The sequence below is a fragment of the Netta rufina genome, assembly GCF_964035555.1.
Source record: "Netta rufina genome assembly, chromosome: 1".
NCBI classification, from domain to species: Eukaryota; Metazoa; Chordata; class Aves; order Anseriformes; family Anatidae; genus Netta; species Netta rufina.
In genome coordinates, this window is record NC_140123.1 from 29,565,607 (window position 1) to 29,589,288 (window position 23,682).

Below are 23,682 nucleotides of genomic sequence, written 5' to 3' on the forward strand. Positions count from 1 at the left end.
GGTAACCAGTGATAGGACCAGAGGGAATGGCCTCAAGTTGTGCCAGGAGAGGTTCAGGTTGGCAATGAGGAGACATTTCTGCTCAGAAAGAGCAGTCAGGCACTGGGACGGGTTGCCCAGGGAGGTGGTGGAGTCACCGTCCCTGGGGGTGTTCAAGGAGAGGTTGGACGTGGTGCTTGGGGACATGGTTTGGTAGGTGATGGTGGTGGTAGGGGGATGGTTAGAGCAGGACATCTTGGAGGGCTTTTCCAACTTTAATGGTTCTGTGGTTCTGTGAGGAGGTCAGGATGCGGGGTGGGAATTATAACCCTTTTTAACGATCCCTGTGGGAAAACAAACAAACAAATAACCAAACATAAACTATATTTATTTATTTTTTAAATCCTTGGTGAAGAGGAGGTCTGGGAACGAGGGCTAGAAACCTCATCCTCCCTCAGTCCACCCCGCCAGGCGGCAGCACCGCCATTTCCCCGTCCCCTTCCCCCCCGCGGGCCATGGAGCCCCGCCTCCCGCCCTCCCCGCGCGGTCGCCATGGAGGGCCCGGGAGCCTCCTTCCGCCTCCTCCCCGGCCCGCGGGCGGCGCATGCGCGCTGCGGGGCTCCGGGGGAGGGGGGGGCAGCTGAGGGCGAGGGGGCTCCGCCATGGCGGCCTCCATCATCCGCAGCCGGGCGGCGGCCGGGCTGAGGGGCAGCGGGCTCCGCGCCACCCTGGGCACCGCCACGGCCAAGGTAGCGGCTGGAGGGCACGGGGACGGGGCCGGGAGGGCGGCAGCCGGGCCCTGGGGTGGCTCTGTGGCGGGGCTGGCTGCCCGCGCGTCCCCTCAGACTCAGAGGCTCGCGTCCTTCTCGTTCTCCACAGGGTTTTTCCTCCCCCTCTTGGTTGCTTTTTCTTCCCTCCCCTGGGCTTTGTTTTCCTCAGGTTTTTGGGTAAATCGCTTGGGAAATGCCCTTCCCTGCTCGGGCGGTGCCGGGGTGACCCCTCAGCTTCCTCTAAACGCCGTGTCAGCGAGCCGCCTGCTTTCATAACCCCTTAAAAAACAAACAAACAAACAAACAAACGAAAAAAAAACAACCACGGTAAGCCCCGCGGGACCTGCTTCTCCTTGCTCACCCCGAGGAAGGTCGCCCCGAGCTCCCCTCTCGTGTTACGCCGCCAGCGCCTCGCCCTCGGGTTGCCTGCCAAGGGAAGGAGCTGCCTGGGAGCTGCAGCAATCCTCGGGGTTTAGGCTTAGGCTGCCCCCAAATGCCACAGGGAGGTCCTCCTGGCGTCTGTGGGTCTGCTGAAAACCCAGTTTTCACGACTCAGGCTGTTTGAAACGCCCAGATGCACACCTATTGACGTGGTGCTTCTGCCAACGCTACTTACTAACCAATCAAAAGCAAAATTTTGCCTGAACCTAAGTAATTTTTAAAGGCTTTTCACCTTGAACCTGTCAGTTATGTACATAAATTGCAAATTTGCTGCGCTATGTGCATAAAGTTAAGGTTTTCTCCTGTATTGAAACATACAAAATGCTGCCAGTGTTTTTGACTTCTGTGGTTGCAAGCTTTTTTGTTATGAAGTACAATTACTTTACAAGCTACTCTTTGGAAATCTGTGTCTTCTGAAACTGTGTGAGTAGCTCTTTTAAAAATGCATTTCTTATGTAGTACTGCTTCTGATGTTTTACCATCAAAATCTGGTTTCTCCCAGGACTGTGTTATAGACAGTAAGTAGTCAGAAGTTCTTGGGGGTCCTGTACATCAGCTGTTCAAAAATTCAGGCTCACTCCACATTGGGATTTCCCAGATTGTATATTAGGCCAGTTGTCTTTTACCTAGCATTTGAAAAGTTGGTTATCTTTGGCAACCCTCTGACTGGGGGTTGATGTTTGTATCTAACTGGTTGTGCCTAGTTTTCTCTGTTTCGTGATAATCATATGAAGGCAGAATAGCGTGTAGCAAATTTAATTCGCTATTTTCAACTGCTGAAGTTGGTGTTTCCAATGCCCCTCCTACCCAGGGCTTAGTTTTTAGTTTGGCAGAAGGAGATAGTTAACCGAAATTGTAGAATAAACCTATTCTGCATGCTTTTCTCTGTCCTTTTATGCTTTCAGACTTGCTTAAGGTTCTTTTCCCTGCAGATATATTCCTTAAAATACTTAATGCCTTATAGCATTAAGTTCACATTTTTAACCCTGCCAACCCTTGCCACAGCTAGCAACCTCCCCAGCTCTTCCCCATTGTCCCCAATAAAACCCCTCAAGACTCTGTAACAGGCCTCCCACGAATGGTTAATATGGAAAATAACATACAAGAAGTATAAGATGTTTACATTGATACACTTAACTGTACTTGTTTAATACGTTGACGTTTTTTTAAACCTAAGCAGCAGCTTTTCGTAATACAGTCATGTTCTTTGTTTTATTTTTGTTCTTTGTTTTTTTTTTTTTTTTTTTTTTCTTTCAGATTCTTGGTGGAGGTCCGGGAATACTCAATAATCATGGCTTTCAGGTGCAACAGCAGCAACAGAGGAAGCTGTCACTACATGAATACTTGAGCATGGGACTGTTGCAGGAGGCTGGTATTTCTGTTCCACATGGAGTAGTTGCCCGGACACCGGATGAAGCTTACAAAATAGCAAAAGAAATAGGTATAACATTAAAGAGAACGCATACAATATAGGCATGGGATTGATACAAGGTGTAACTACTTTTTCTGTCTTTCCTGGTAAGACATTTCTTGGAGTTGTGAATACAGCTTCTCTTCAAGAGACAGGCTTTCCTATGGAGCAACTTTCTTGCAGATATGAGACTTTAGAGTCTGATGTTTTCCTAACGCAAAATTTTCTAAAGTTTAAGTGCATAAGCACACAGTGAAATCACTTTAGTGTCAGTTTTAATGATGCTCTGTGCATAGAGACTGGTTTATAAAGCTGAACTGTGTCCCCGAAACTGCAATGGGGAATTTTCTAACCCTACTTTCGTTGAAGGCTATGGACATGTATTTCAGTTACCATCATAAATGCCGAAGATATTTTGCCTGAAACTTGTGAGTCTTGTTTGGAAGGAATGTATTAGTTTAGATTCATACAACCACCTAGGCTTCTTTTGAGTAACAGACTGTGCAAATCCCAAATTTATTTTCGCTCTCAAGTCAGGTTAGAGGGAATCTTCTGTGAAGAGCTTCGTAGTTGGTTATAGATGAGGCTTTTGTAGTTCAAAATCTCCTATAAAGCTGAAGATGCAGTGGACGTTTACTATGTTACTAGGCTGCAGAAAGGTTAAATCCTATTCCTTTGAGGATATGCTTTTCTGTCAGGATGCAGCTACTTCACATGGGAGGGGAGGACTTTGGCAGCCTGTAGTTAGTGCTGAATTCCTGGCTTGTTGATGGAAGAAACATTCAATCTCCTTTGCTTTTGCAGTAAAAATGTAATGTTTAATTTAGCTATAATGTAGAAGTCTGCTATCATTTGCAGCATCAACGCTACCTTTTTATTTTAAGTTTAGAGGTTCACCCCCAAATATATTAAGCTTTTCACACTGTTTTAAAAGAGGATGTTACTTTTTTGTCATACGTGTATTCTACTCCTATATGCAAGTGCCTCATTTCTCCTCCAAGTGGATAAATTTGTAGTGAGTGATTCCTGAGGTTACATGTTTTGTTAGATTCGTTTCTGTTTCATGTATAGATTTAATGCAAGAAATAACATCTGAAAAAAAGATATTTTCCTAGAGCAAGTTGTGCTGCTTTATGTAGAGAGGAATTAGCTTCAGATCTGATGTCCCAGAAATTAAAGTATTTTCTGCCTGTCATCTGTCTTGTTCCTTGTCGAGAGGAACTGATACACAATTGTGACTTTATCGTCATGAAGGAAACATCTTAAAACAATTCCTTTCCAGCTATTTTGAGAATTGTTTAAATCCCAGTCCCTCAACTTCAGTGAGAACAGCCTTTGGAGTCACCTAAACTTCACAAGTAGGGCATAACCCTCTGCTTACGTTAGTACCTGCACAGAAGTCCTGCTACCGGCAAATAAGACGACCTTTGCCTGAGTTTTTTGACAGCTGGCGAGCTCACAGGTCAGGATTCCTTTATTTTGCTCCTTGTTCAGGGAGGAAACGTGTAGCCAAGTAGGTATGTCTGTAGTTAATTGCTAGGTTATAGCTCAGGCTCGCCCATGTGGCTTCCCAGGTATGCCTGTTATCTGGCATCTGTGACTCTGCAGTTCCTTAGGGGTCAGGAGAATAAGGTTGTGAAGTGTATCAGGTAGCACCATTTAGTAAACAAGAATGAAGGAGTTCAGAGCTTCTGGTTGTCAGTCGTGTACTTCCTTTAAGTTGGTGTATCTTTGGCACTGTGGCTTTGTTTGGTAAGAGAGATAAGAGAGGGAAGACTTCCCAAAACAGCTAAGACTGAAGAAGCCTGGGATTTTGGGTCTTTCCTCAGGCATTGTCCAGAGCTCATTCTGAATACGGCAGGCTATCCTTTGCTCCAGTGTTTTGGTTTTCTGTGTTATTGTAGCCATTTCCCTCTGCCTTTCACTTAGTATGTACTTAAAAACCCCTAAATCTCTAGAATGAAAAAACTCACTTTTTTGTCCACCTGTTCATTGTTTGTTTTTGTTGTGTAAGAGTTGTCCTGGTAGATAGGGGATTCTTTTTTGCTTCTCTTTGTGTGTCAAACTTTTTTCAAGTGTTTGTCTAACCCATTACAGAGATAGCTGGTGACACCGCTCGCTCTGTCTTTCTGGTGCAGATCCACGCGCTCCTGATAACCTTTAGTCAGAAATCTGCTCTCTGTCAACTTCAGCTTGGCTCTGGATTTGTTTCCTTTTGCAGATGCCTCACTCCAGTTAGAAATGGGTGACTTCTAATGGTAATTAGAGTTATTTCTACCCATTTAGAGCATAACAAATGCTTTTTATTAAGAGATTATCCTAATTTGTCTGTGCGTATAGCTAAATCAGTCGTATGAATACAGCCAAACTTTAACCATCCCAGGGGTTATTGTCACTGCAAGATAACTAGAATCAAGCTGAGGCATACTACCCTACACTAATGTTGCCATTTGTTGTAGAGCTGAGTAAGAGGAGCACGTCATACATCTTTAAATAACAAAAATAATGGATTTGTTAGAATTTTATTCTAAGCTATACGTAGCTTGAGGTCCGAAGTGAGCTGAAATGGTCTGGAAGGAAGAAAGGTTGTTTGTTTATCCTCCTTCTGCCCAGCTTTCCTTGTACTGAATGTTTTTTTTTTTTTTTTTTTTTTTTCTGATGAAGACCGAAGTGTCCTAAATAGAGCAAATTGTTTACCCATATGTGAGGTAATTCTAAAACGTAAGTGGAATAAAATAGAGGACTTGAGATTCGTTGTTCTCTTCCCTATGACAGTTTTCTAATATTCTTAAAGGAAAGTGAAATGAAATTGGACGCTGTGGGCAACTTTTAAGCAATGACACCAGATCACTTAATGGTTTGAATTTTAAGGAAACTAAAAATCAATTTTTGTTGCTATTTTTCAAAATTTGATTTCTTTGCTGCAGGTGTTGAATTTCTTAAAGTGCTTTTTCAACTCAGATTTTCGTTCTGGCTGGTCTTTGCAACTGATTATTCCTTCTCTTTTTTTAGAATGCTGTTTGTTGTATCATAGGAAAGTTGGACACTACTAAAGCATTGCTTTGCATGTAGCTTTTTCTTCTTTTTTTTTTTTTTTTTTTCTCTCTGTGGAGAGTTACTGGGATTTATTACTTATCAAGAAGCTTTTCCTTAGAAATTGCCCTCTATCCCACTTCAAGGGAATTGTTACCATGTACTGTTTCATGGAACTACGTTCCTTCAAAGTAATTACTAAGTAATTCAGACACTGGGAACAAGTTTGGACCTCCTGTAAACATCACTGTTAATTTCCCCCTCAGTGTTTCACTGCTTCCATTCAAGACCTCCACCTCTCATTTGTGCCACTGAAAGGGCGTGTTTTATTCAGAACTGAGAAGACTGGTATCTGATGCAGTCTTTAAAGTCTTTTTTTTTAAATCGGTGAAATATTTTTAGTCATTTGTGGGCTTTGCAATATGTGGCTGTTCATGTGAGTGTCTCACTTAAATTTTGAAAACGTGAGTAACTTCTGTTGTAGAGTATTGATCCAACACTGTAGTATGTCTTGACGACTGCCTTGGAGTTTACTCAGCCTGCGTGTGCATCCCAGCTAACACTTTTACTGGTGCTGCTTTAGGAGCCGATACGTGCGTCAAAAACATGACTAACAAACCTAAAGACTGCTCCTTGCAGAACAGATGTTTCACCAGTGTGATAGCAGATAGCTCAGCAGAGCACGCTCTTAGAAAACACACAGTGCATGTGGAAGTTTATGCATTGTGGTAATTGAAAGGTTGATGCTTCCTAACTCCTTCCTCTGGTAACAGTTTTTTGTGTTGCACGCCCACAGAAAAGCTTCTTTTCTTTCATGGAACACGTCTATTTCCATTCATGCTGAAATGAGAGATGTGTCTTGAGGCAGCTTTGGTAGTGTTGGTTCCTGTGGTGTTGTAGGATTTTAAGGTAGTGAATCCCATGGCTTCATGGATGTGGCAGACTTCCAAATTTTAGTTTAATAAAGTAAGCTGTATGGAAGTGGAGATGGTAAGAAACCTAGTGTATGACATTCCACTTACCCACACCTGAGTTACTGGAAGGAAATTGGAAGCAGTAGAGTTTTTCCTGTTCCTGCTGTTATTAACTATTAAATTGCCATTGCAACTTGAGGTCTAGTTGGTGTCTTTATCATTGTGGTTTATAAGGAGTGATCTCTTTTGGTAGGTCTTCCACAGAATGACTGAAGTGACTGGCAGGGCTGTCTTCCTAATGACATTTCTCTGATTAATAGATGTTTCTTTTCAGAGCTTTAAGTTCTTTTCAATATTTGTATTTTATTTTGCTGTCTATTGCTTAAACCTACAAAAAGTAATGCATAAATGTGGGTAGGTCTATAGATAATTCTTTTGATCTCAGGCTCTGTTTAATCAGAAACTAAAATCTAGTAAAAATAATGTGTTTTAGTTTGTCTGAAGCTCCAGAGAGTTATTCCTACGCTGTAGGACATGGATCATGCTCTTAGGTAGAAAACTTGTACAGAAATCCTCCAGGTGTTCAAATACAACAGCTCTAGTGGTCAGATTTGGTAAGAGTGCTAAGCAGTTTTCTTGATTAGGATCCTAGTTACCTGGTCATAGTCTGTAGATAACCAGCAGTTGTTGTCTAGAAACCAATATTTTCTCGCTTTTTGGCATCCAAAGCTTATGTTTTGCTTCATCCTTTGCTTTCTTCTGTAGCACTTCACTCCGTTAAAGTTCCTGTATTGAAGCATGCTGTTGGTAATACTTGAGTGATTCAACTAACTCATCTAACCAGCAGGTTCAGATTTTGACTGCTGTATTTTAATTGCTTAAATTAAGCTACTGCCAAGCCTGTCTTGCAAGTTGATGAAAAACTTGATGCAGTCGATTAATGTCAGGATCCATTTGTGTAGAAAATAATTTGTAGTAGGTGTGAAACGTCTTGTTTGCTCTCCTGACTTAGGAAGAGTTGGCACATAATTATTTCGATAAACAGACTCTTGCTTGCGGTGATTCCTCTAACTTGAATGTTTCCAAGGCTAAAAAATAATAATTTTGAAGTTGTGTTGTAAGCAGCTATGCTTATTAACAAGCCATGGTATAATTTGAAGTGTCTGCATGTGTGGGCAGAGTTAGGTTTGGCGTACTGTTTATGAGACTTCACTGTTAATAACACATTATTGGTTACAAGCCTATCTTCTCCTTCCCTAATTCCAGTAAATACAACACGATTGTCTAAACTTAGAATTTTTATTATACCCATGCAACAAGAAAGGATTGCTTTGCATTATAAATGGAGAAAGATTTAGCCTGGAACTAAACACTTTTAAATACAGAGTCACTGAGGCAAAGATTTGAATCCCTTTCTTTCCTAGGGTAAGTTTGCAGTTGAGAACTTGATTGTCACTTGTGTTATTAGCCTATCACTGCCTCTTACTGTTTTCCCTGTTTTGTCAGAACACATTAAGCGTGTGTAATCATGGAGGTGTTCATGATGAGTGGAAAGCAGTGCTGCCACCACGGTGAATGTTGGGCACAGAGAAGTGGCAGTGAGAATGATTTGACAAAAGTGAGAATGGAAACCTGTAAAGCAGAACATTTTCATTCAGGTTGTGTGCCCTAATCATCAGACTTCCTTCTTGCACAGGAAACCTCCAAGATAACAACAAGCTTTCTTGCCTCTTAATAAGCTTTATCATAAGATTGTGTTGTACTTAGATCATCAGCGCATGTGTGTGTGGAGACAGGGACCTTTCACCCAGCTGGAAAGCGTAGGTGGTGGAATCAGAAGTTACTGCTTCCAATCAATAAATATCATTATTTCTAGAAATAAAGATCAGGAAGTTTCCTGGTCGTGTCACTCTTTATCACTGTCTGGTTAATAAACCGTTGTTGAAGATGTCCTGAACAGATGCTGACTCTGTTTTCTGATTTCAGGCACCTGTTCTTCTAATTGGTGTCTACTCTAATTATTGTAAACATTTCCTGACTGTTTCCTGCTTGCTTACGTATGGTTTTAGTGCTAACTGCTGTTAATACAGAAATGCAGCTCTTACCAAGCACCAGTTCTGGGTTTTGTACATCGCTGCCGTAGCTCACTTACCTCTGCAGCTTGCTTCCCTGACACCCTGGCTGTACTGAAGGTTTGTTGGTTTGTTCCAGCGCCCTGCATGCTCAGCAGTCCTCTGCTGTGGCAGAACCTGTGGTAGCGCTGCAGCTGCAACACTACAGATGAGGTCTGTGACCAAACATTTCCATCCTCGGTAGTTTTAGGGCCGCTTTAAATAGGAGCTGTAGGAAAACCATGTTCACTGAACAACGGACTTCTTGCATGGGTCAGGTTAAGGTTTTCTCAGGACATGTTATCTGTGCTTTTGTTTTAGAAACATCTGTGAAACTTAATTGCCTGTGAACATAGCTGGTCAAATAACCCTTGAAGTTTTGTGTGTTGATGCAATCAAGCAGCTAGTTTGCTTGCAGTGATGTAGGAAAACAAATTACAAATAATGAATATGCTGCTCGTGTAATGCCACAAATTGTTGCATGCTCTCCATGAAGGATACTCCAATGACAGCTTTATTATGACCACAGTCAGTGGTGAAAAGGTTCAAGTTGTTTCTTGCAGGCTTTTTTCAGGTGTCTTTGTGTGTTGCCATTCATACTACTTAAACTCTTGTAAGAAATACCCCTTGGGAGCAGGCCAGTGGTGCTCCTGTGTATGTTCTGTATGTACTGTAGCCCAGTGTTTTGCCTCGTATGGTGCCAAAAGAACATGCTAGTTAGGGAGATTGTGAGGCTATTTTCTGCAGTCTGTGCTCTTCAGTTTTCCCCAGCATCCTTAATTGTTGTCTTCAGAATATTTGAGGGAACATCTCTGCTGGCTGCTTTTGGAATCTCATTCTGCCTTCGTGTCTACTGGCAGGCTTCACTGTCTTCTGTGTAAGAAACTCTTTTTTCTTGCATCTTTTAAAAATTGACTTCCCTTGGTAGGTGGCATTTGTTTTCAGTTGGCAGTGAGTGTGATACAAAATATTTATATATTTGTAGATGCTTTTTCTTTCTCTGTTCCTCACCAGGTATGGCTAAGGACAATAATCATGTTCCCGCCTTGTTCTCCTTTCCTAGGTTTAAAAAATGCCAAGCTCTTTCAGTTTCTTCTTGTAAGGGAAGCTCTTTATTTCAGTGATCATCCTATTAACCAGTCTTTACAATTGAAAATTACTTTTATGGTCCTGCCTAGAGCTAAATATAATGTTCCACTTAAGGTCTTATCAGAGCTTTAGTTGGCATTTAGTTCTGACCTGTTCAGATTCTAGTCTTCATTGCTAGGATGTAATTACTACAAAGAGCGTGCCTGTGAGTAAATTTCACTTCACAGCGAAAGTTTTGCCCCCCTGTTTTTTTTTTTACTACCACTCAGAAATCATACTTGTCCAGATTTTGTTTCTATAGGTTTGTTTCTACAAGGGTAAATGGTGTTCAAAGAGAACTTTTTAAGCTAGTGTATGGCTTTAATTTATCCATGAAGCAACTATGATCTTGTATGTGATGCATAACGTTTCTTAAAGCAAGCTAGCTTTGTACTTAAAGTCCTTGCATAAAGGTTGGTCTCATGAATAAAAAATGCCAATATCTTGTTTCACATGCCCTCTATAAAGCACAACTTGATTGCCAGTACTCAGTAGTTATAACAAAAAGTTGTCTTCAGGAGCAGAATTAGATAACAGACCATGATAAATCAACGTACGCTTGCATGTTTATAAACTTCATGCTTGTGCCAGAGAGCCTCATATCAGTTGTTAAATTCAGAGACCAGAGTCTCTGAAAAGACTAGAGTGGCTCAGCTAACTGTGGCATGAAAGAAGATGAGATGTGTCACACAAATGTGAACGGGCAGCCCTTGCATCCTGCAGTCTAGCTGCATTCTGCAGTGTATTCAGTGTGATTGGAGTTAAATAATATCTCACATCAGGCTTTGTTTTTCTTCCTTTATCATCTTAAATTGCTTGATTTTTTTTTTTTTTTTTTTTTTGTCTTTCAACGACACTGCAGAATATCCCAGTTGATCATGATTCTATTTGCAGATTTTACTTTTTTAAACCCAAATGCATAGCCTGCCTTACCTACAGGAATATTTTGGAGAGGAATTTTAAAACAGTTTAAGGCAACTAAAAGACCTTGGCTGCTCTGAGAAAAATAGTGGCTTTGCTTAGGCCTTTGACTTCTGCAGGGCACTCAAGCTTATGCAGCAGTGCTCTGCTGAATGGAAGCCATGGTGCACCTGCGAGTTAACTTGGGTAAGTGCCATAGTTGCGTAACATTGCTGAGAAGGTGATGGCTATAGACATAAGGTATTTATACTTAATTGAGGAAAATATTGGATTATGATTCCTCAGATGTGTGATGTCATCTCGTTAATGGTCTGGGAGATACTAACCATTACTTACTGAGGGCTTAATCATTTGGGATTCAAACATATTAAAAAAAATCAAAATACTCAAAGAGGAAGGGTATTTTTTGAATACTAACTCACCAAGGTTTGTTCACAGAACAGCCTACAGCTGCAATTTATGGGTTTTTGGAAGAACCTTTGTGAGTTATGTTCCAGTCTTTGAATTCACATTTGTGTTTTGGAGGAAGGGATAAAATGAAAGCAGCCTTTATTATTCTAACTGGGACAATTCATTTTAGTAGTTGCAGATGACAAATTTTGGGTTTTCTTTCATTCCAGGTTCAAAGGATCTTGTGGTCAAAGCACAGGTTTTAGCTGGTGGTAGAGGAAAAGGAACTTTTGAAGGTGGCCTCAAAGGTGGAGTGAAAATAGTTTTTTCGTAAGTTCTTTCTAAACTTTCTAAATTATCCAACCAAGTGGAAAAACTTCACTTTCACATAATGAATTGAACCTGTTGCCTAGTTTAAAATTGTTTTAATGATTAACCTTAAAAGTAATAGAAATTAGGTAAGATTTTCTTAATGCTACTTCTGTTTTGCCAAGAGTTTTTGTCACATTCTGAGCTTCTTTTATTCTAGCCCAGAAGAAGCAAAAGATATCTCCTCCAAAATGATTGGTAAGAAGCTGTTTACCAAGCAGACAGGAGAGAAGGGCAGGATATGCAATCAAGTATTTATCTGTGAACGCAGATATCCCAGGAGAGAATACTACTTTGCAATAACAATGGAAAGGTCGTTTCAAGTGAGTAATATTAGAAATAGAAGTCAACTAATTGAATTGTTATAGATATGTTTTAAAAAAAAAAAAAAAAAAGTTGGCTGTACCGGTTGCTTGCATTTGAAAATCAGAAAAATACTTGAGCTAAATTACATTTCATAGTATGTCTAGCTATATAGTTGTCTTAGTGTTTTATATGCTTTAAAAATGTTATGCTACGATTTAAATTTAAATTATAATGGAGGAGTATTGGCAGCCTCATCTGAATCTCAAAGTCATACGGTTGAAGGGAGGTGGGTGGAACGAAGGGTCCTTTTAATTTTGGTTTTAAAATTTGCACTTATCTACCAGAGTTTAATTTAAAGATAAAGCTGTGCATGTACACCTACATGCTATTTAAGGGTGTTGGGAACAAGATAAGTAAAAGTGTTTTGGAAGAGCCAATAATTCTGGATAAATTAAGCATCTGTATTCACCAGTGTATTAAGATTCTTAGGGATGCACAGGTGGGTCCCTCAATTTTGAGAGTGGTGGTAGCTTTCTTACTCCATTACTCTTCAGGAACTGGTAAGAAAGTTGGGGATTTGAGGTCTGTCTTCACAGCTTTCAGGGTGATGAAAACTGTAGTCTCCTCGGCTTTCCCATTCTGTGTGTTTGGGTATGTAGTTTTTTTAGGCTACAATACAAACCCAGTTACTGAGCTCTGTCAATGTATTACCTGACAGACTAGTGTTCCATTTAAGAAGAACAGAACATGAATTGCTAAATAAAAAAGCCAGGTTAAAGCAGGGAACAGTTATTTCTGAAGCTCTATGAACTGAGTTTGGTCTATCCAGATGCTTAGGAGTTTGTGGAAGCATGGATCTTGGTCATTTGAGGAGCACATCTGGTTTGAGTATGAAATAACTTTCTGTGGAGGAAACTAGTCATATTTTTCTTGAAAAATTTGGAGTTTAGTATTGTATTTGTTCCCGCCTCTTCATTTGTAGTGTTTCTAACAAGAAAAGTATCTCTTGTGTTGGGTTTAGGACAGTTAAGTGACCTGAACACCTACATTCTGTTGTACTGTACAAAAGTTTGGAAGATCCAAAACGTTACAGTATGCCTCCCAGACTCACCACAAGGTGGCATTGAAATACTGCAAATGTCTGGATTTTGTGATTGTAAAATGTTGTACTACCCAAAGAAACATCCTTATGGAAGTAAGAAAAAATTACTGTAACTGATTTAAGCAGTTTCAGGAGAGAATTCAAATGTATTTTCCTGACTTGCTCTTGCATTTAAAAAAAAATCTTACTGGATTATGTTAAGCATAATTATGTGGATTATTGTTTTTTGGTAGGGATGTTCTTTGTTTTTACTGTTGACTTTTTAAGTCTTCCTTTTGGAAGTACTTCTAATTGCTGTAACTAATATAGAAAGCTGATGAGGAGGAACTAGCTTTCAGAAAGGTTAACTAGCACGTGGCATAGTATTTGATATTACTACAAACCCTTTTGTTTAAAATGGGTAAGAAAGCTTTTAAGGTAATTGAAAGTGGAATATGATGTCTCAGGCATTATTTAGCAATAGGGGCAAGACTTCTTATGTCCCAGAACTGTTCGCTTTGGTCAGTTCTGTGGAATGCTGTTATTTTTGTGAAGTGTTTGTAGCTTCCTGACTGCTCAGGATACGAATATCCAGAGGTACTCTTTGTGCTGAACCTTGCTGTTTGATGTAGGATAACTCACTGTCTGCATGTTTGCTTTTGGAAGGATGGTGATGGGAGGGGAGTAGCGTGGTTATTAAGTACGTTCTCTGAACCAGCATCTTGTTTTCAGTAATTAACTGTCAGCAGATAGAAGGCTTTTTAGTGTTTAAGACCTGTGCTAATAGGCAATGCTTCCGTAATACACCAGCTGTCATAACACATGCATGGATGGTGATAAGGGAAGTTAGTTGACATTATATGACTGTGTCTTTGGAGTAAACAGGAGGACTGTTCCCACAGGCAGTGATTTCTAGGTGTCGTGGTAGTGAGTCCTTGATGTTTTCCTTGAGATTCAGCAGAGAAAACAAACAAAACAACAACAACAAAGCAGAGAAGCTTCTACAAATGTTACCAATTTCATTTTCTTAGTTTCTTGTGTTATTGAATGATTGAGTACTGTTTTCTCAGAGCTCCTTGACTAATTTTCATCCATGGCTATCATTACTGAGCTCTCTGATCCTACTGAACAGGAATAGTTTACTGTAATTTATCACTAGATTCTGCAGCTCTAGATTTGTCCTTGGAGTATGCCAGGCACTCGTTCATTCTACCATTCGATGTGTGTTTGTGTAGGGGTGAGTGGAGAAGGGGGAGATAAGGCTGTTCTTTGGTGACAACCTAGAACATAAAATGCATGTAATTACTAAGTTGAATCTTTCTATTAAAATTTAGTATGTCTATGCTAATTGCTCAGTTGCTATGGTATATACAAAAAAAAAGTTTTCCATGTTAAAAGAAATGGGGCTCAAGACACACCTTACAATTTAGAAAGTATTATTAAAAGTTGTTTATATAGACGTACTGAATAGAAAAGATAGTAGCATTCTTTTCAGTAAAAGCATGCAAGTAAAATGCCCAAATCCAAATATTCCCAGCTAACAACAGGGTTTCATTGTTGTACAGTACATTATGTGAAGAACTAACTTTCAATTGTGTGGTATAAAATTATTTACGCTTTTTTTTTTTTTTTCCTTTTCTAGGGTCCCGTGCTGATAGGCAGTTCTCAGGGTGGCGTTAATATTGAAGATGTTGCTGCAGAGAATCCTGATGCGATAATTAAGGAACCCATTGATATAGTAGAAGGCATAAAAAAGGAGCAAGCTGTTAGGGTAATTGTTAATGTGGAAAAGTACACATTAGCGAGGATGGGAGTGTTGTTTCTAAATCTTATGAAGTGTACATGTGTTCAGCCTGCTGAGTTGTCTTAAACCATTTTGAAACGGATTTGAAGGAGTTATTTAAGTATTTTCAGTTTGATAGTCAGTGTAAATCCAACTCCGCATGGCAGTGCTTTATATAGCTGTGTAAAAGCATAAAGTGACAACTTTTTACTGGCTCTTTTAGGATAAGTGCAGTGTTTTATATCGAAACTAATCTTCAAACCTGAGATTTACTTCTTTCCTGGAAGACAGGAGAGGTTCTGTATCTACATATTCAGTTGATACTGAAATAATAGTTAGTGGGAGATTGCTAGTTTGTAACTGTAAATCAAAAAATCAACATCAGTTAGCTGATAACCAATCTTTTACTTTCAGCTAGCCCAAAAAATGGGATTTCCTCCTAATCTAGTGGATGAAGCGGCTGAAAACATGATCAAATTATATAACCTCTTTCTGAAATATGATGCTACCATGATAGAAATCAATCCTATGGTGGAAGATGCATCAGGAGTTGGTAATGTTTCTTTTATTTCATATTCTTCTTGTAACAGCTTGGCATTTTTGTAAATCTGAGTTAGTTTGCAATGAGTTTCAGCTAAAACTGCAGCTGTATACAGCAGGAGGTCTGGGCATTTACGTGGTGTGTTGAAAAGTAAATTTAATAAAATCTGAGAATCTAAGCAGAGTACACAGCTGTTTTTCATTGCTCTGTATAATTGCAAGTCTGATGTAACATGCTTTAACATGTCTGTGTAGCATTTGAGGTATTATTCTAGCAGTAACGACGTGAAATGACTTTCTTTTTAACTTTTTTCCCTTCAGTGATGTGTATGGATGCCAAGATAAACTTTGACAGTAATTCAGCCTATCGTCAGAAGAAAATCTTTGATATGCAAGACTGGACACAGGAAGATCAAAGAGACAGGGATGCTGCAAAAGCAGATCTCAACTACATAGGATTGGATGGAAACATAGGCTGTTTAGGTAGGTTCTGTTTAATGAATTTTAGATGACTTAGTGGATTTATAAAGTGATGTCCTAAATGTTATTTTTATTCTCTTATAGTCAACGGTGCTGGTTTAGCTATGGCCACAATGGATATAATTAAACTTCACGGTGGGACTCCAGCAAACTTCCTTGATGTTGGTGGTGGTGCTACGGTGCAGCAAGTGACAGAAGCCTTTAAGCTTATTACCTCTGATAAAAAGGTGAGGGAAGACTTGAATAATAAGGGACTATAGAGGGGCAAAATAGGCTACGCTTTGAAATACGATTCTTAGTGCATGTTTTGCAGAAAGCACGTTTTTGTAAGCATAAAATTAAAAAGGGAAGAAAATTGAGGTGTTAGCTAAATCTTGGTGCAAATGGAGAACGTTTCTAAACCCGTTGAAGTCTTTTTCTCCTTTTTTTAAAAATAATTTAGCTTAGTACTGACTAGGCAGTTTTGTGTCCTCTGGTTGAAATTACAGCTGTATTTGAATCTTTCCAGAGATTCTATGAGTGTCAAACTGCCCACGCGTGCTGTTTAAACAGAAACCAGTATTCAGATGGATTTCCATTTTTTCTCTTTTGTGCTAGTTTTGCAGCTGTTTTGCACATAGTTTTAGAGATAAATATTCTTTGTGCTGTGCACAAACAAATTTCTAAAGTACTAATTCTACATAGCGTAAGATAAAGTAACTTCGTAATAGACTTGGAGGGGCCAAGAGGATAATTTATCCCATCTGAAGTTTCTCAGAGGTGTTTGAACATGATTAAGAAAATAAGTTGGTTGAAACCAGAGAAGGAACTTTGCTGTCCTAGAAGGACAGTGTGAAGACTGACTTGATACTCTACATGGGGTTGATTCTATGGGAACTGGATGGCAGTTTAGGACTTCAAAGAAAAAAAAAAAAAGTATGGAACAGCAATGAAAAAAAAAAAACCTAAGAATGAGGTAACCAGAAAAGGTGGGAGTGCACTGCGGGCCCTAGTGTGCTACTCTTGCACCAGAATTTAATGTACCACTTGATCCTCCTTGAAAAAGGCCAGAAACAGAGAATTGTTTTACAGAAGATCTCAGCCTCTTTCCCTTTGGAAAGATTATTGATGAAATGTAGTGTCTGACACACTCTCCTAGAGTGTTCTGGCTTAGCCTGTTTCCAGCAAACTGAGGAAAAAGTGAGGAACATAGGCAAGGAGCATCTGAGTTAAGGAGAAAGAAAAGGAGGAGAAACTAGAAAGAGCTGGGTGTGGGGAATGTTGATCAGGGAGTTCTTGCAATGTCAATTTTCTGCTGATGCATAGACAAAGGCTTTCCAAATCCACTTATTAATATCTTTTCATTCCAGCCTTCCTTGAGCTGCTTGCTGTTTAAGTTAAGAAAAAAAAAACAGAGGTAGCTGGGGAATTCCTGGTTCCCACTGGTGGTATGGAGTGCAGCCTGGCTGGGTCCTGTTCAGGGAGTGTTGGGACAGCCTTCTGGGGTTCCAGTCTAGGTTACTTCAGCCCAGTTAGTTGGAGGAACAAGAAAAATGTCACGCAGATGAGCTAGTCTGATTGAAAGATAATGAGAACACAACTACTGTGTATTACGAGCTGCACATTAATGTTTTGTTAAATTTCTTCTGTCCTCCAAGGCTGTCTTCTGATCGTTTTTTCTTTTCCATCTTTCACCATGGACTGCAATCTTTTCAGCACTTCTTTCTGCTACTTAAGTAGGAAAAGTCTTTCACTTAACTCAGGCTTAGTCCTTCTGAATAAAACACGCTTCAGATATCCACCTCTATATGGGCTAGCTTTTAGGTAAACTGTATAAACAGTGCATGATTTTTAAAAGCTTTTTGTGTTGTTCAGTGTGGTTTCTCCAGTACACTGAGGTATTAGTGGGAGAAACGCATGTGAATTGAAACTATTTTGTTTGATTTGCTCGAAGAAAAATGTCCCTCCTTATCAATCATGCTTTGAAGTCATGCTCAGAATATTCTGAAATAACGTGTGGTGATAAGTTTATACAGAAAATATGTCTTCTCAAGTAAGGGAACCAGCTGTTGCCCGCAAACTTGTGCTGGATTGAAGGACAACATGGAAATTTCCTGGGTTAGGGATTTTTGAAATAGCATTTTCCTGAAGTAACTGTATTTCCTGAAGTAAAGTTTGTGACTATAGAACCGTGCTTTTGTTGCCAATGTTCTCCAGAACGCAGCCACTCCCTTTCTTGAGCTGAGTCCCTTACTACACTTACAGAGCTTGAATTTTCCTTTGGTTGAAAGGCTGTGAGTGGTGCTTTTAGTTGAAATGCTTCTGGCCACTTTTAATACGAGTATTGTTATTGATTCTGCAGGTACTGGCTATTCTGGTAAATATTTTTGGTGGCATTATGCGATGTGATGTGATAGCACAAGGTATTGTTATGGCAGTGAAGGATTTGGACCTAAAAATACCCATTGTGGTACGATTGCAAGGTGAGTGTGTTTCAGTACATGGTAAACATCTTTCTGTCTGTATTGACAAATGTTCTTGAGCTTCTCTGTTTCTTAGCAAGTATTTATTGTGTAGTAAGCTGAAGGCTATGGAAAAATAAGGCAAACTTAGAATTTAGATGATGAGGATTGGCTAGTTAATAAAAAGAGATTTCTCACTTTTCTAACTTCTAAAGTAGTTGTCTTCTAGAGTTATCCACTAGCTTACTTTTGGAACAGGTTTTTTAAAAAATATGAGCATGCTCTGGAAATAGTAGTGCACTATTCAGTAAGAGATGCATTTTGTCTGTTTCTTAAGGTACACGAGTTGATGATGCCAAAGCTTTAATAACAGCAAGTGGCCTCAAAATCCTTGCATGTGATGACTTGGATGAAGCTGCTAAAATGGTAAGAGAGCTGGTGTGAATATCCTTTTCAGTATCTGTTAGGTACTATTAAAAGGTTCAAACTCCTTTCAGCGAACTAAAGGTAGCCTAGGATAAATCAGTGCCAGTTATTATCAGGGCTGCAAGCAAATGTTTTACAAATCAGTAAAAGTAGATTTTGTAAGAACACCTGTGATGTCAGGAGCTATTATGCCCCCATTTTTTTTTTGTATTTGGTCTTTTTTTCCTGAAAAGCAGGTTTAAGGAAAAGAAAAGGTTTGAAAAATAAGACAGGTAAATGGCCATGTCGGTCACCTTCCTTGGCAGGGAAATGGCAAAGAGATTAGCTTTATTAATTGAAATGAAATTCTTAAATTCAGGTAGCTGAAAAATGTAACACTTCATTTGATAGAGCACTGTATTTCAATATGTGTGATTAAAACCAAACATAGTTGATCGCCCTGTTGTTTCATAAAGTAATTAGATGCTCAGACAGGTTGGTTATGATTTTTGCTTCTTGGGGTTGAAGCTCCTGAAGCTTGGGATTGTTTGGAGTAAGAACTTGCTGAACCTGACATTGCAGCCCTCTGTTTTATGGGATAGTGTTGAGTCCTGCTTGGTTACAAAGCTTTGATTTGGTTCTTGGAAATCCTCCCTAAGAGTACGTAAAGGTTCTTAAACTGCATCTCATCTATGTAATATATTTTTTTTAAAGCTGTTGATGTTTTGTTAGTTGAAAAATAGAGCCATTCAAATGTTGGACTTAGTTTTGTAACCTTAAATCACCTGTGCCTGGAGAAGCACTTTTTGCGAGGGTTCCATTTGTTTGTGCTTATTGTCCTTAGGTAATTCCTTAAACAGATTTAAGGAAGGTGATGCAATGGGTGGGATAAACAAATGTATGAGGATGGGTCAGTGCAATAAGCTGAGCATTCAAAGCAGTAACTGTAACCAATGATGCTAAAAGTTGTGAATAAATACATTTTTTTTCCACCTAAATATTCACTAGCTGTGTGTAAATGATTCTGGCAAACTAGGATTTTAGATGAGTTTGAAGTTAGGTAACGTGGAAAAGAAAAAATACTACAAATGTGTAGCAACAGTGAAGATGAAGAATCTTAATCTTCAAAAAACAAGAGGGTGTAATTCCTAGGCAGGAATTAATTCACAGAGGTTATGCAAGAGAAGTCTAGGCTCCATAGGGTGTCAAAATATGATCCAGAAATGCCTGCAACAAAAACATACAGGAGGAAAAGCCTCTGGATACATAAAATCTCTTGTGAGTGGGATGCCAGTGCTCTCCCTTCCCCTTCCCAATCCAAAAGAAGGTGGTATGTAAAATTAAAAACTTTAAATGCTACTTTAAAAGTAGTGTTTTAGTATGATATTTATTTGGTTGTAAATAAGAGCCAGACATTGTTTAATCACGGTATCTTTTCCAAGAGATTTGACCGATCTTTCAATTAAAAATGGTTAAGAAACACTAGGCTAAATCAGTTTGCACACAATATTTAGGCTGTTGTCTGGCACTGCTTAATTCAAAGAGATTTGTTCCAACTCATTCAAGGTAGAAGTATTTTGAAATTAAATCTTTGTTTTCTTTTTCAGGTGGTGAAACTCTCTGAAATTGTAACCTTAGCAAAACAAGCTCAGGTGGATGTTAAATTTCAGTTGCCGATTTGATCTGAGAAATGTCATGCCAGTGTCTAGTATGTTCTCTGAAATACTGTGTTCTGTGGGATATTTTTCTTTTTTTTTTGTGTGGAGGCTTTGATTGTTCGACAGGCGCACAAACTGAAGTACCTGGTCTTTGATGTTAACATTCAGAGTGGGCAGAGTTCTTGTAAAAGTGTGTATTGCTGATATTTAGTCCTTCTTAGCTGTTCTCAAACCTCCAGCTTCTGCTGCAGAATGTCACTTGCAACATACTTTTGCATTGTCCAAAGTAAAGCTTCTGGTTGAAAGATAATAATTATGAATAAATTCTGAAGTTACTTTTCTTGTAAATTTGTATTAGCCTTGGTTAAAAATAAATATGACTAGATTATCTAGTTGTCCATGCGGAGAAATGTATTGAAACGGTATTTTATATTGGAGACAGTTGTACTTAGTGGTGTAACGGACTTGAGCAAACAAATCATTATTTATGAACAGGTGCATTTGGGCTTGATCAGAAACATTTTTAGAAGTGCTTCACTGAAGTGGCTGGTTACTCTTCTGGACAACGTGTTTAATCACTACAAAGTATACTGTAGCACTTAGATTTTCACGATTTCAGGTCTTTACAAAACAAAAAAAAGCATTGTGTAGTTTTATATATGAACAAGCATTTACCAAATTTCAAGGAGATGAAATATATAGAGAATTAGAATGTTTATTGTACATTGCTGATAAAATTGTACATGAATAAAATGTCTCCCAAAACTTCTACTGTCTTTTTCTTTTTTTCCTCCTTTTGATCAGTTGCATAAATCCATGGATTAGACCATGATTTAAAGGTAGCAAGGTTAAAAGCTTTTAGAAATAAATTTGTAATAGCACATGCTCTTTTTTTTTTTTTTTTTTTTTTTTTACCTTGAAACTGTATTATGTGTTAAAAATGTGAACTTATGTGGAAGTAGTTTTTGTCACCTTAAAATGCTGTTGATTTTGGCATTGTGTACAGCTTGAAACTTGTCTGGTGATACATTTACTGCTTATTTAATATTGAGTTTGGAAACTGTTACTCATTGTTTGTATTTTTTTAGACTGTTGTTGTTTAAACAACATTTTCTTGGCTAAGGACGGTGTTTTTATCAGGAAATAATGAACTTGTTTACCGTGAGATTTCAAAATGGCAAACCCTTTATAAAGCAGGTGGAGAAACTCTTTACCAAGTCCTGCAGTGACAGGACAAGAGCAGTTGTTTTAAAGTGAAGGAGGGTAGGTTTAGACTGAATATGAGGAAGAAACTCTTTACTATGAGAATGGTGAGACATTGGAACAGTTTGGCCAGAGAAGCTGTTGGTGTCCTATCGTCAGAAGTGTTTAGAGTTGGATTGGATGGGGCTTTGAGCAACCTGGTCTAGTGGGAGGTGTCCCTGCCCGTGGTAGGGGGATTGGAATTAGATGGTTGTATAAGGTCCCTTCCAACCTAAACCATTCTGTGATTCCTTCTCTGATAAGCATGAACTAAAGACTTAAAAGGGATATGTGAAAAGTGGAGAAATTTACAATCGTACCTCAATTTTGAGGTAGGGCGATATGAAACCTGTGTATTTCAGTAGCTTTTTGGCAATAGTAAAGAAAATTAGCAGAAGTTAAGTTCATTCTGAACTTAAACTAGATTATTTTCAGTGCTAGTTGGTCACTCCCAACAGATACTGTGCGCTCTCAATCCTGCATGCTAAACTGGCCTTGTAGGTATGCACAGGGTTGCTTTTATTCAATGGCCTTGAATGGATTTGTAGAGAATTAGTTTGAATAGACTTCTTAATCGCTGAATAATTTTGAGACTAATTCATTTATAGTGTGTAGGTTTGCTTCTAGCCTTATAAAATGCATGTGGAATTACAGTGTTCCAGCTTCGTTAGGAGATGGGCTTTCTAAAAACCATACTTCTAGCCTACGTTTTTCTGTAAGTTAGTGGGAGGAACAATAAAACACAAGTGTCTCGGTGTTGCCAAAAATGAGAAATGGAAATGGTCTTTTAGTACAAATACTGTGCTAGAATGGAGATAAAACTATATCTTGCTGTTAGTCTAAATTCCCCTTTTTCTCTGTTTGAACCGTTAAACGTAGTTGAACAGGGAAGAGGAAGCCGAGGGAAAATCAATTCTGCCTATGAGAGGAATGTAAGACACAGAAATGCTCGATAATGTATTCACAAATAATGAACTTGTCAGAAAGTGGTGTTTTGCCACTGGAGGCTTTTTTTTTTTTTTTTTTAATTATCCTTTGAAAAAGGATGAATATGTGCAGGACACAGGGTGGCAGCATACAGGTTGCTGACCGGAGCATTCAGACTGTACCGAATCACTCTTAACACTAAAAGAGCAAAGTATAGAGTGGAAGATGGTGGATTTTAGGCAGGTCAGCAGTATTTACAGCTTTTGTAATCCAAATACTTCCAAACTGTTGTTTCTAAAGGGAAATTCTGCTCTTTCCAAAGTTTAATATCATGGCAGAGGTGGGGTGGGAGGCAAGGAAGGAGCTTGGACATGAAGGACCATGAGCAGCATGGTGCACAGAGATGACAGGCCTGCCTCTTTCCAAAGATAGAGGTCTGGAAACATTTATTATTTCATGTGGTGATGAAACAGAATTAGTGATCGATCTGTGTGAAGTATCTTAAGACTGAATAGTCATATGGAGATTAGTTTAATTAACAAGGTGCTATGGGACCTTCCAATTATTGGTATGTATTGATTGTTCTTCAGACTGGCTCACCTGAATCAAACAAAGTATGTCGCAACCAAGACCTCTTAATGTTTGGCATGTAGCTGATAACTTTAAGGCTTTGGGAACTACCTGAATCATGTTAAAGCCTTATAAACAACCTCTTCTCTTTAATTTATTAAGATGTTAAGAATCAAAGATGCAAGAATGGATGCTTACTAAAATTATGCAGCCAGAAGCAAAGTTTATAACAAAGCAAACAAAACATGGAAAATGTGTAAATAACTTCTTACAGTTAAAATTTCTGAAATTTGAAACTCTTTAATGCTATCTTTTTTTTTAAAAAAGTGTAACCACTGCCAACCTTGGGATTCAGAAATGATTTGTTCCTCTGTTCCATGACTATCTCAATATTAGACTTAGGAATCTGTAATAGCTTCATACGGGGTATGTGCCTGAAGACAGCTGTGGAGGAAATTAAATCTTAATCTGTAAGTATTCAAAAAGATTAAGTCTCATATGTTGTTTAAGTTAATGTATCAAACTGGTTTCTGTTTAATGTATGAAACCAATTCCTGCTGTGATAATTCAGTGAAACAATTGACTTTCATGGAAAAACGGGCAGTAGGGTTCTAAGTAGCGTTAATGTAGGCACCACTGGTGGACGTACTCAGATTTGGTTAAAACAATTGTCAGAGATCCAATGCTGAGTAGTTTGAGAGAAAAGTAGAAAATGAAGCACTGAGGGAGGTGGGAGTAAAGCTGTATTTTGGATTGCTAACAGGCCTGATGCACACCGTGTG

General features: G+C 39.0%; 1 protein-coding gene across 1 annotated transcript; it reads left to right on the forward strand.

The window, feature by feature from the left end:
* Positions 1 to 579: 579 nt before the first annotated feature.
* On the forward strand, positions 580 to 20,929 carry SUCLA2 (succinate-CoA ligase ADP-forming subunit beta). The gene is made up of 11 exons (XM_084305883.1): positions 580 to 728; positions 2,448 to 2,631; positions 11,329 to 11,428; positions 11,628 to 11,790; positions 14,497 to 14,625; positions 15,052 to 15,190; positions 15,499 to 15,660; positions 15,742 to 15,884; positions 17,999 to 18,119; positions 18,436 to 18,524; positions 20,111 to 20,929. The coding sequence occupies exons 1-11, from the start codon at positions 642 to 644 to the stop codon at positions 20,183 to 20,185; spliced, it is 1,392 nt and encodes a 463-aa protein (XP_084162009.1). The 5' UTR covers positions 580 to 641; the 3' UTR covers positions 20,186 to 20,929.
* Positions 20,930 to 23,682: the final 2,753 nt, after the last annotated feature.